The following is a 12,633-nucleotide window of genomic DNA, read 5'->3' as shown; positions in this document are numbered from 1 at the left end:
TTGGGCTAATCATGAACCCCCCCCCCCCCCCCCCCCCCCTCTTGAAATGATGCTAATTTTTTTTTAGGTGAACGTGCATCTTCAATTTAGTATTACGCCAAAAAAAAAAGGGGTACCACGAGAGGTTTTGGCTCTGAACTGGTTTTCTGCTGAAAGCAAAAAGCATCCCAGCCCCGCAAAAGCATCAAATGCCCGCAACGGCAGCTGGTGGAGAATCGAAAGCGTAATTTTGAACCACAGAGCAAGGAGCCACCCACACGAGCAATTCAGCGAGCCCAGAAAGGCTAGTTTGGCTGGACAAGTTACAGCTAGTGAGACAGCGTATTTACTGTCACTCGCTACTATTAGTACCCTACTAACGCAGTCTTGAAGATGCCAGACTCAAAGTGGAGGACGTGCCTTGTCATGCGAAAGGCACGTTTTCTGTTTCTTCCCCAAGGAACTTTCTCTCAACTCTTGCTCTCAAACACGCACCTGAAATACCTGCACCACGTCTTTCACGGTCGGCGAGCTCGGTGCCGGCTTCTCGGCCGGTCCAGTGACCGGTGTCGGCTTGCACTTCAACATGGTCACGGTGTTGTCGTCGTCCATTTCGGCGAGATACCTCTCCAGCTTGGACTGCCCAGAGAGAGGGCCTGCGATAACAACAGCACCAAGCGAGCAGAGAAATCAGCAGGGCCCCAAACTTAAAGGGGCACTGACACAAAATTTTGAAGGCGAGATAACTTCGAAGATAGATTGGTGGGAACACATATACATCATCTGCAAAATATCAGCGGCGAATACAGCCTATAACATATTTAAAATCAATTTTAAAGTGTGCGAAACGCAACCGAGCAGCCAGCAGAGGACCACGCGCAATCGACATCCCGAGGATATTGTGTAAATAAACATCCAAACACGTCACGAGTTTGTGTTTGCCGCTTCGGCACTGCCGGCGTTTTTCGCCGGCTCGCCCGACTCGCCGCTCCAATCGGAGGAACGGAGGGTGGAGCTTCTGCTCTCGAGAACGAACGACCCGATTGTTGGCGAAGGAGGCGCCGTGATTTCGTCAGCTCATCGGGCAGCTGGCCGCGACCAAAGTTCTACAGCGATTCCAGGCACTCTGTTTCTATTACTGTTTATTACCATTGGATGCGAAAGCGCGCCGGAGGCACGAGAAGCCCACTGAGCTAGCCGCACGGTCGCTGTGCAGGCGGCGGCAATGGCCGCGAAGTGGCCCAGGCCGGCACAGGTAGCTCGAGTGATAGCTTGTTACCGCTGCACGAAATTGTCCCCAAGTCCCGACCATGGTGGCTTACATAAAAAAGGAGTTAATGATGCGATGGCGGGTTGCATTCAAAATTGTCATCTGCACCGCTTACGAGAGCGGCACTCGAATATCCGCCGCAGTGCTAAGCCGAACACATCTGTAGGCGGACGTGTAGGCAGACCAGCCGGTTGCTCCCAGCGCGCGTCTTGCCACCCACCGTCTCGAGCGTCGCGCGTCGTTCTTTAGCCGCGGTAGCATTTGCACTCGCTGCGCCTGCGTCACATCCACGGTCGATTTTTAATTAAGCGCCTCACGAGATCAGTACGTAGGGGCATTCGCAGAAACTGCCGTCGATGCGGATTCAACAGTGCTACGGCGGCTCTGCTCTGTGATATCCCTCCGACAGTCACGTGGTCAGCTTTGTTCACACAAAATCCACAAAATCCATCGTTTCGCGGCACTCGCTGAAAATGCCTCTAATTAAACAACCGTCGCACGCTGAAGCAAATGAGGTTTCTACAGGTTATAAGTAGGTCACTAGCTACTTATCGCAACAAAAAAAACAAGATGCAAAATTTTTGTGTCAGTGCCCCTTTAAACAAAACCTAATTTGTCTCGGTACAAAAAGGTTTGGTGTCTTAAATTTCCCCCTCAAACTGTCAGCATGTCATTACAGCCGACGTCGCCATGTCAGTGACAAAAACAATGGTGCAAGGGTAGTGGTAATTCGTCAATCATTCATAAAAAATAAAAATAAAAATAAAGGAAGCGTAAGGTTCAATCAGCCTAAAAAAAAATCATAACATGGCCTCTACATTCCCAACTTATGCTTAATAAAACAACAAGGCAATGTTGAGAGCCTTTCAGAGCTCCTTTAAAGGCCAACAGCACTCAAATTTCACCTCGACCAAATTTATTTTTAAGGTGCAGTAAGTACCACCAAATCGGCTGAGACATGAGTGGTAGCCCTGTGAAAAGCCTCGTTAATCAGACAGAAGTATTCAAAAAAGCTCCGCCGCAGACCACGATGCACCTGCCAGCAGATTTTTAAACAGCCATTATGTGCCTGTGACGCTCTGGCCGGGACTTCTTCCTCTGGCCAGCCACGCAGCTGGAGGACCGGTGGCGCTCTGCTGCGAACGCTTCGCCCATTTGCTGCCCCATGCGCACGTAGAGCTTGCGTGCAGGCTTGCTCCTAAGCTGCTGACCGTCTGGCCGCTTGCTGGACGGCTGCAACGTCACTTCAATGGCCACTCTTTCCTCAGTTTCGGTTTCAAAATCGCAGATTTTTGCTGGCCGCTTGCGGCGTCCACGCGCGTATTTCAGCTGTTGTATTCTGCATCTTGCTTTTTTTTTTTTTTTTTTTTTTAAGGCAGGCTATATGGAAATGGGGGTTTTCAAGAGGTGGAAATTTTAAGTGCAGTTGGCCTTTAAGAAGCCCCATGCAACACTTTTTCCTTTTTACAGTTTCTTATACCACAGAGTCTCAGGGAACATTGACGACGTTATCCTTCTAAACACCAGTCTCCTCACATTCAAAACTCCCGACAAAGTTTTGTTCAAATATTATTTCATGAATTCAGGCCATGCTCCAGATAAAGCAAAGCAAAAATTTATAAGAAACGCACCAACCACCCTAAATATTAGCGAAGCTCTCCATATGAAGCTGAGAAGTTCTCAAAGTAACAAATTACAAACAGAGCAAAGATCACACAACAACAGCAAGGGCAAAGATATGCACATGCATCAAGGCTCTACAGTGACGCCTTTTGTCCCCTGCTTTTCGAAATCCTCTATTTCTCTCTTGCCGTGGCTTCCTTGCACACAGTACCACTTTAGCCATTTCTTTTTCTTGTAATTCTCTTCAACATGCCCTCTGTTTTTTCTTCCCTTCTGCTGTCTGCATGTTGTTTCACCAGCACATTTGGGTTGGCTGCGTTTAGTTGCCAGGTGTAGGAAGCACATTTAAGATTCACCCCCTTGCCAGAATGGACGGCAGAAATAACTGTGTAACACCATCACAGCTAAAATATAGAGAACTGAAAAAAAAAAAAAAAAGAGAGAGAGAGAGAGAGAAGAAGAACAGAACTGCGCGAATGTAAAGAAATCTACCAACTGCCACCCCTCATTTCAGCAGACTATGCATAAGAAAAAAACCCTAGCACTAAAACATTTCGGAATGTTTTCGTTTTCCCCAAGTTACTCTAGAACGTGGTGTTTTGCTTCAGGGAATAATATGTTTTTATCTGCAAAATAGTTGAAGTATGAATGTGCGAGCAAACAGTTAAATTGTTCGGTAGCTCACATTTCCCGCCTCCCCACCCAAACAACTTGAAATCTTACCCATTTGGTAACAACATGCCACAGTTTAACACTGACACTATTTTTTTAACGTGTCATATTTAGCGTATGGCTCCAATTCATCCACAGTTGCCAGTTCCTCCTTCAGACTATAGTGCCTAGAATATACTTAGAATATACTGGCTAGTGAGCCGAGGGCGGGCTCCAGGCGGGCGCCGGGAGCGATGTACGCGGCCGGCTGCCGCTTGGGGCGCTGCCGTGCGGGAGTGTGCGCGTTCATCCGGCCCGAGCAGATCGCGTGGTTACCTCCGCGCTGCGTAGCAGACGGCAGCGGCATAACTTTAAATTCCCGCTTGCGACGGAATCGAGCGAAAGTGACGCGAATTCTGTCGCGCGACGAAAATTTGTTCCGACCATTCGACAAAAACGATCGTTGCGCAACAACCGTCGCTTTCGTCGCAAGTGCGAACGGGCCTTTATGCGCAATCTCCGTCCCACATAAAATAAGCTCTTGCTTGTCGCCTGAGCATACGGTTGATATCTGACTACGTTACACTGTGCTTGCGAGTGTATTTAAACGATGTCACTAGGTTTGAAACGTAAGCGCTCGGCGTGCAGCTTCGTAATCATTGCGCCTGGCTGATAAATAATAAATACAATTCAACAACATCTCATAGTTTAGTCCACCATACAACGGTAGTTGAACATCTTACAAATGATAAGTACCATTCTCTCAATAAAAAGATGAGCGAAGTCGTTCGCCTGGATCTCACTTCTCACGCAGGTTAACATGTCAGCTAGCTAGTGCTAGCTGCTGCGAGCTTCATCCACGAATCAAACGGATGACGACCTTCACTAAGTCTCGGTAGTTGTGGTGCTGCCCGATTTTCTCCTAGAGGTTCGGGAAGATTGAAGCCTTTGTAGTTTTCTTCAGGTGCGGCCACGTTTTCAGTCGTCTCCTCGTCCAGCGTCTCGGTGGTCACCCTGCCGCGTTTTGCAACCGGCTCATGCTTACAAAGGTCTCTGATCTGTCTTTTCGATACAAGTTTCGGTATAAGGTGCATCGGGTATGCCTCGAATACTGTATAGGGACAGCATCCGGCTTGAGTCGCACTTTGTCGCGAGAGATGTCGTTCACAACGCCGTTCACAGTGTTATCTTGAACGAACGCTCAATGCAGTTATGGTCAAAGTGCTTTTCCCATATACTACCGCATGTGGCGTCAGCTTCCTGTCCGCTCTCTTGATCCGCTTCTCCCACTCTGACAACCGTGAAGGGTCAGTCGGTGCTTTGATTGATTGTAGGGTTTAACGCGCCGACGCATTGCAGGCGATAAGGCGCGCCGTAGTGGAGGGCTCCGGATTAATTTTGACCACCTGGGGATCTTTAACGTGCGTCGAAATCTCGTACACCGGGGCGTTTTTGCTTTTCGCCTCCATCGAAAAGTGGCAGCCGCGGCCGGGAATTGAACCCGCGACATTGTGCTCAGCAGCGCAACGTCTTAGCCACTGAGCCACCGCGGCGAGTTCAGTCGGTGCTTTAAAGAGCAACCCGCTAGTGCACAGCGGAACAAAATGCGCATGCTTTCATTTCGCTGCTTCTTGGTGCTTGCCATAATCTGGAGCTGAAGTTGGCACAAGCGGAATTAATAAACAGCTGCACAACGGCATCGGCATGCCGTTATGCAGCTGTTTATTATATGCAGCTGGCACGCTCCGTATAAGCAGCGCTATAGTGCATAGAACATGCGCATGAACATATATAAGCATTTGCTCGGTACAACTGCTCTGAGCAAACTTTTCGCAAACTGCAGCCTCCGTCACCCTTCTCTATTTTCTTCTGATGCTTCGTTCCTATTCCGCAAGCCGCGTAGCATCCGCTGAATTGGTAAACATGCCCCTTGTTTGGGCGGTATACCGCTTTTACACAGCGGCGCAATTAGCATGTTGTCGATTTGCACCATCACTTTGTCATTGTCAGCTTGGTTTACAATTAAACAAAGCGGTTTTAGTGACAGGCACGGGAAAACAACACCCGGAACACAGCCCGCGATTTGGCGTGGCACGGATACTCGCGCACGCCCGCAGAACCGGTGCAATATCAGACCAAAACTGCTGGGAGGGGCTGACGGAATGGCTTGCACGCAAAACAATAAACGGTGCATCTTGGCGAAGAAAAAATACGTCCACAAGCTCTTTAATCACGCACGCACAAGGCCACTTTTCCGCCTCCCGAAGTGAAAAAACTGCATCGTCTGCTGAAGCAGCACACTCCCGCCAAGCGGCGCCATATGGCGGCTGGGCTTACATTGCAAACGGCGCCATGCTCTCCCATAGCGAAGCGCTCCGCTTGAGACACTAGCCAGTATATTCTAGGCACTATATTCAGACGGAGCATGCACTTTTAGGGTTGTTCGTTTTCGGGTCTTATATATTTTTTTGAAATCGAGGGATAAAAATCGGGTGGTAGTTTTCAAACTAATAATCGGTACGAAATCGTTTTTTCTTTTTGTAAAACCATTCCAAAATTCCGTTGTTGTTTTTTCGGGTGAGATCTAGAGATGTACTAAGTAACACTCTCAGTTTATTTTATCAGAAGTTACCATAGAGACATGCCAATACTCATTGAGTTCAAGAGCTGTGTTTGTTGTGCTTCCTTCCAGGAAGTACTGGCTGAGAACGACGGACCGTCAGCGCACGATTGTGCAGATCATTATTCTGAAAAGGTCGATTCAAGAAGAAATCAGGTTCGACCCGATTCTCGTGAAAGATTTTCGGGGTGTAAAATTCGGGCAAAATCGTGTTTTACCCGAAAACGAACACAACCCTACGCATACTTAACAGAGCCATACTGAAATGAGGCTACATACAGGTCACGAGATCAGATTCATTATCAGCTAGAAATTGCCAGAAATTTAGAACAGCTTGTCGGGAGCTATTCACTTTGTGGTGCAATACTTTCCTCTGTGTGCGTGTGTGTGTGTGTGGGGGGGGGGGGTTAAGTATTTGATCTACGAGCTCATTTGAGGCTTGTAGGTGGAAGTGCGGGAGATCCCTTCAAAGCAGAAAATTATAGAGAGAAGGGTAAATTAAGCAGTACAGACCACAGAATTCAGGTGGCTTTTGAAAGGCACTGAAAACACTATCAGCCAGACAAAACCTCAAAACCTGTTTCCAAAAAGAAAAAAAGCAAAGGCCAAGTATAAATTCTCACGAGCTGAATTCGCAAATGATAATACAATGCCGGCTTAACTTGAAACACTAACAAAAAACAGCACGGTTCACTCGAAACCAAAAAAGAAAAACAAGGAGAGAGCAAGACGTAAGAACAAGCAGTATTTCCCCACAGGGCTGGCGCACAACACGTTGTGAAGCAGTAACGAAAAGAAACCTGGTGCGATTCACTCAAAACCAAACACAGAAGAGCAGGGGAAGAAGAAGGGCGTACGAATAAGTGGCATTTTCCCACACGTTTTCAATTCAGCAAACAAAGAGGTAGTCCTTGCTTGTTGTCTGCGCTGTGAATTCAAAAATATGGAACAGCAGCTCGCCCAACCATCAAAGCTGACAAAGAGGACAAAAACAAGTCCCAGCCAACTCACGGAGTGGACGTTGGCCGAATGCGTCGCGCGATTGTGGCCACTGTGGCGGCTTGGACAAATGAGATGGCAGTTGGCTCGGCTTTCGCCTGAACACGAGGGGAAATGGGTGGCGGGGGAGAGGGAGATAGAGAAATTATTCACGGGTAATACGTTTCCAAAAGGAGAGCACGGCATGCTACCAACAGGGGATTCACGTATCCCCACACACACATGCCAATGCTTGCTAACTACTTCTCGATCAAGTTTTTGCTAAAATGAGGTGTGGGTGAGCTGCTGTACTCTAGCTGGAGGAGAGGGTGGTTTTCATGACTGTTCCTTCTCGACTACACTGAATGACTCGCAAACCATGAGCAAACTGTCGTGAATGAGCCAAAACCCCCCCAGCCTAGCAGTGAAGTGCATGAAAAAAATCAGCTAAAAAAAAAAGAGCTTCATTGCATTTTCAAGTGTGGAGTGCAGAAAAGCTCAAAGAAGCACATGGGTCTTTGATCAAGAACATTATTTTTAGAGTTGATATAGATGATAAAAATTGGAGGACTTAGTTTTTCATTATGATTGCAGATAAAATGACTACATTAAAATTTATACAGATTTCTATATTTGATTTTTTTTGACAGCTTTTGTACAAAGACTGCTGGAGTGATGCAGCTGAAAAAGGTACCAGTGAACCGCGCACAAATCAAGGAGTGCAATAAGACCAACAGTATCACTCTATCTGGTCTGTAGCAGAAGTTACGACCATTTGAAGTTTGGGCTCACAAGGTGGGAACCAGATAAACCGGTTTTGCCTTCCCAGCCTGAACTTCAGTCATAACATTCTCATAACGGTCGTAGTTTTTTTTTACAAAAGCTGTCAAAATATCAAATATAAAAATCCGAATAAATTTGAATGTAGTGTTACACAAAAACAAATTTTATACCTACAATCAGAATGGAAAACTACACATGTCCTACAATTTTTATCATCATAACAGTAAAAATAAGTATTTTTGGTTTAAGACCAGTGTGCCCCCTTAAGCTGTGAAAAAGTGCCAGCAAAAGAAGAGGCGACCTACAAGCACCATACACAAAAATTTCATATTGTCACAGCACACACAGGCAGTGGGGACATTGCCCTCCTTATGTGTCCCGTCCCCAGCCCCCTTGTCCGATGTGGTCCCTAGTACACGACACTTCGCCGCTGCTTTCCGGACATCGCTATAGCTGGGCCAGGCACCATCCACGAAATCATCCTCCAGCGTGGTGGCAAGTACCTCACTCTTCACTGGATCGCATCACTTGCCTTCATCGCATTCGTCACGTCACCGCGGCCTCGACCGGGACGGTCGCCCCTCACCGGAGGGAAATAGGCGGGCAATGTCCCCACTGCCTGTGTTTAGTCGGAAGACAACGAAAAAGTGGCTGGGTCCCAGAGCGCATTATCTTATGGCCGCCACGTCAATACTGTAAATAAGATCGTTCATCATTCTCCGCCATGGTTCACGTCATCTGTCGTGCCGCCACGTTACAATATTTTGGGGACTTAACGCACTAAAGATACACCTTGGCTATGAGGTGCGCCATAGTGGAGGGCTACGGATTCATTTTGACCACCCGGGGATCTTTAACATGCGACGAAATCTTGACACAGGGGTGCCTTTGCTCTTCGCCTCCATCAGACAAGCGGCCGCTGTGGCTGGGAATCGAACCCGTGTACTCGTGCTCATCAGCACAACGCCTCAGCCACTGAGCCACCACAGTAGGCAAGCGCCAGACACAAAAACATTAGTTAACACCAATGTTTCTCCGTGACTCAAAAGTTCCACTTACAGTTGCGAACTTCGGACCACCTCGTCCTTGAACAGTGGATTCAGGTTTCCCACAAACTCTTCCCTGGAGCAGCGGTCAAGGGTGGAGAACACAAGAGAGCAAAGTAACGGTCGCCTGGCCTACTCACACTCAGCATCACCGGGCACGCCGACTGTTCAAATACTACCCAAAGTGACACAAGTATTTTAGCGGACATTGCTGGACACACGGCTAATTAGGTCACTTGAATGTTAGAGAATGTCAAAGTAAATGTGTACAGTAGAAAACAGTAAACATGAGCCGTAGCGAAATGCCTGAAAATTTGCTTTAGAGCTGAGAGTGCCACGTCGCACAATGTAAATTCTGTCTTTTTTTGTTTAATTGTTATTGTTGTATTATTGGACAATATGCAGACAAAAACTGTCCCTGGTCTGTGACACTACTTCCAACCACCGTTTTAAAGAAGGCAACTAAAAGCGACTCCTTCATTCTTATAATGTGAGGATAACAATGACACATGGTCACTTTTGTGAGCAGCCATTTTGAATTTTGTGGTATACGACGCTCACTTCAGTTTAGGATCCAAAAGAGCGGCAATTTCAAAAGGATACGATGAGGACAGGGGCTCTGCTGCTGCGGCTTCCAGAGGCATCTGCTGAATAACTGAAAAAGGTAAAAAAGGAACAAAAGAACAAAGGTACCGTGGGTTTAAATTTGACAGAAATAGCACGCACAGAACAGCTTTGGAGCTGTTGGTTTTCTTTTGAAAGCAGGGACTCTTCGGCAGACCGTCACACAGGCTGAAAAAAGACGGCCTCATTAATTTTTGTACTTCTAACGACAGAAAAGCATGCAACCATATTTCGATGACAACTTAGAGGCAAGAAGCACATTAAAATTTAAAGCAACTTTTTCCGTTAAAAATGAATTGCGCAAAAAGCTACTATTTGCATGGCACTGACAGTACGATACATATGACCTCTTCTCCGATACCGGAGCCCCTCGCAGTATTCGTTACTTTAATCTAAACTGAATTTGACGCACTTTCACTTTTTTGTATGTGTACAACATTTCTGGAACTGCATAGCGCTCCGGCAAGCACAAGGTGAAGTTGCAAGTGAGTTTGGCAACCCTGTGTGGCTCCAAATTTCCCCGGCCAATTTTCGAGCACTTTTTTTACAGCTTGCATCTACGAATGAGAGGACAGCAAATTCACTTCGGAGGGAGCCCCCCTGGAATGTTTTCCAAATCCCGAGGAAAACTGTGATGTTTTTAGGTGACGTAGATTACTCCAAATGCAAGGATCAATGCAGCCCCACCAGGCAACAGGTCTTCCGGCACTTTGAGCCCAAGAGGCATGAGCTTTTCCAACGTCTCCTGGTTGTCACGGTCGACTTGTCTCAGGCATTCCTTCAACGCCGCAATGCTGGCCTCTTCCTCTTTGACCGCAATCTTGAGCCGGCATTTTATCTGCTGCATTTGTGCCTGAGCAGAAGCAGAGGGGGGAAGATAATACTAAAGACGGGACTGAGAGGGAAAAAAAAGTGACTACAACGATCTGAAGGCCAGAAAAAAAGTTTAAAGGAAGAACCTTCCTGACAGAGGGTATTACTACCAGTCAAGGCAAATGCTAAAAATGTGACATATTTTAGTGCGCAAGCACTTTGAGGGTGCACAGCAAGACGTGCGTACCCTCAGGCCTCCACAAGTGCTAATGAACGATAGTACCGTGCACGCATGCCACGAATTTGCAGCTCTGAACATACTTGACATGTTTCACGGCACAAACACCACTCAATGAGCCAGGACGGGTTACTAGCACCTGCCTGTCAACACACACACAGAGTCTGCTCGACTGGTTAGGTTCAGAAGTGGCAACATTCGCAAAACACCTCAAAGCCAGCATTTTTAAGTTTGCGGTAAGTTTTGTGCTTAGGGAGTTCAAACCAGTCGTTGTGTAAACATACTGTATTTGCGCGATTTAAACGAACACCTTTTTGTTGCTAAAAGTAGCGTCGCTTGGAACTAATTTTACAGCTCATTAAACCTTGGCGGCACCAGTGGCAAGGAACCATTTTGAGTGCCCACTTCAAACACTGAAGTTTAATGAGCTGTAAAATTAGTTCCAAGCAATGCATAAAAAAAACCGATTGTCTTATTGCACTCACCAGGGTTCATAGTGTTGGAAAATGTAAAGATTACAGTTCTGTGACCAACACTGCCTTGTCTATTTTTCCTCCAAAAATGGTTAATTACCTCTAATTATTTCAGAAACTAATTGACCAACTGAAAAAATAATGCCATATTTGAAATCAGTGAGGGAAAAGCAGCAATACCGACAAGTTTCACAGCGTTTACTTCAAAATTAAAAAAGTTTTTTTAAGAGTCGTGTCCCCCCTTAAAAGAGAGTTTACTTTACATTTAGAGGAAGCTGTTTTAAGAGCAGTGTCTCCCCTTAAAAGGGCCATGCAGACAAAATACAAGTGTTTTATTCGAACGATTTCGTGTTTTATAGTACCGCCAGCGCTTGACCGGCAGCAAATGATGCCGTATTCACGGAGAAATTAATCAGTTTAGGTTAAAAATTTGATTCTCCCACCAAATCGTGTGTTTTCGGGACGTCAGCAATGAGGTCATAAGTGTGTGAATTCAAATGAACTTCCACTGCGTCATTCGGCTCTGCAGCCTTGCCTGCCGTCAGTCCTCCCAGATGGAGCTATGATACTCAGCCACGGGCCGTTGTCCGCCATTGCTTTGTTTTTGACCGTATTGACACTTGGCTTGTTTTTACTACTGCACAAAATAATCGTTTCGTGAAATATGGGGTATCCTCGACAAACAGGGCAACGCAAGACAACGTCGCTTACGCCAATCGGCCAGTGTCGTGTAAGACAACTCCGAAGTGGTGGACTGCTGTGCAGCTAAAACAAGCATAGTGTGCGCAGTACCAACAGCAGTGCGCATCAGTACTTCTATGCTTACGTGTATTTTCGCAGCTTTCATTGTTTACCACACCATTCTTAATGCTGTAAAATGAATATACATTACATTTAAGCGCAAATAGCCCATGCGGCAAGCTTATAAGCCGTGCCTAATTTGCGTTTGCTTTTGCCGGCCTCAGCCAATCGCAGAGCCGGCACATATGACATCATAGGTTCTATTGCGGGAAATGAGCTAGTGGGTCGCATGGCCATTCCCTTTATTCCTAATTATGTAGCTTATTTAAGTGAAGTGTACGTTAAAAGTGTTGTCAGTATCATTTTAAAGAGGCAACCTTTCGAATGAACCAAACTTGTGTTTCGTCTGCATGACCCTTTTATGTCCACCTCTCTGTTCATTGCCATGATTGCATATGTGTGCCATTTATTACAAAGACTTGCGTTTTGACACACAAATCAGTTTAAGTGTGAATTGATTGAAGCTCCTAACACAAGTAGGCTTGGAGATAATTGTGCCAGCCCCACCTATGCATAAAAAGGGCGGTTGTGTGTCTTTAATGTCAGAAATAGTGTATCGACGCATGGTATAACCATTTTTACCAGACGTAACATTAGAGGCTGCCCAGTGTTTTGTTTGAATCTGTCATGCATGCGCACGCAGTGTGTGTTGCGCTAACAATCTCACAAACACATTTGTGCCCCTGGCTGTTCTCTCTCTCTCTCTCTCTTTATATATAGGGTTTGTAAATGAG

General features: G+C 46.4%; 2 protein-coding genes across 5 annotated transcripts in view; one reads left to right on the top strand and one right to left on the bottom strand.

The window, feature by feature from the left end:
• LOC144151935 (androgen-induced gene 1 protein-like) overlaps positions 1 to 12,633 on the top strand; it is a 72,817-nt gene that overhangs the window by 21,425 nt on the left and 38,759 nt on the right. The gene's annotated exons all lie outside the window — the stretch shown is intronic.
• Positions 1 to 12,633, bottom strand: part of LOC144151934 (uncharacterized) — a 41,444-nt gene that overhangs the window by 22,269 nt on the left and 6,542 nt on the right. For all 4 annotated transcript variants that reach the window (XM_077683111.1, XM_077683109.1, XM_077683112.1 and 1 more), the window contains exons 2-6: positions 10,262 to 10,427; positions 9,554 to 9,605; positions 8,964 to 9,026; positions 7,155 to 7,240; positions 475 to 635 (exon numbers count right to left, since the gene is read on the bottom strand). In XM_077683111.1, coding sequence (XP_077539237.1) covers positions 475 to 635; positions 7,155 to 7,240; positions 8,964 to 9,026; positions 9,554 to 9,605; positions 10,262 to 10,427 — 528 coding nt within the window. The remainder of the gene's footprint in view (positions 1 to 474; positions 636 to 7,154; positions 7,241 to 8,963; positions 9,027 to 9,553; positions 9,606 to 10,261; positions 10,428 to 12,633) is intronic.

Source organism: Haemaphysalis longicornis, unplaced genomic scaffold, assembly GCF_048455015.1.
Source record: "Haemaphysalis longicornis isolate Haplotype H1 unplaced genomic scaffold, Haemaphysalis longicornis Haplotype H1 scaffold_9, whole genome shotgun sequence".
NCBI classification, from domain to species: domain Eukaryota; kingdom Metazoa; phylum Arthropoda; class Arachnida; order Ixodida; family Ixodidae; genus Haemaphysalis; species Haemaphysalis longicornis.
The sequence above is the reverse complement of the archived record's forward strand: the minus strand, read 5'-3'. Positions and strand labels throughout refer to the sequence as shown.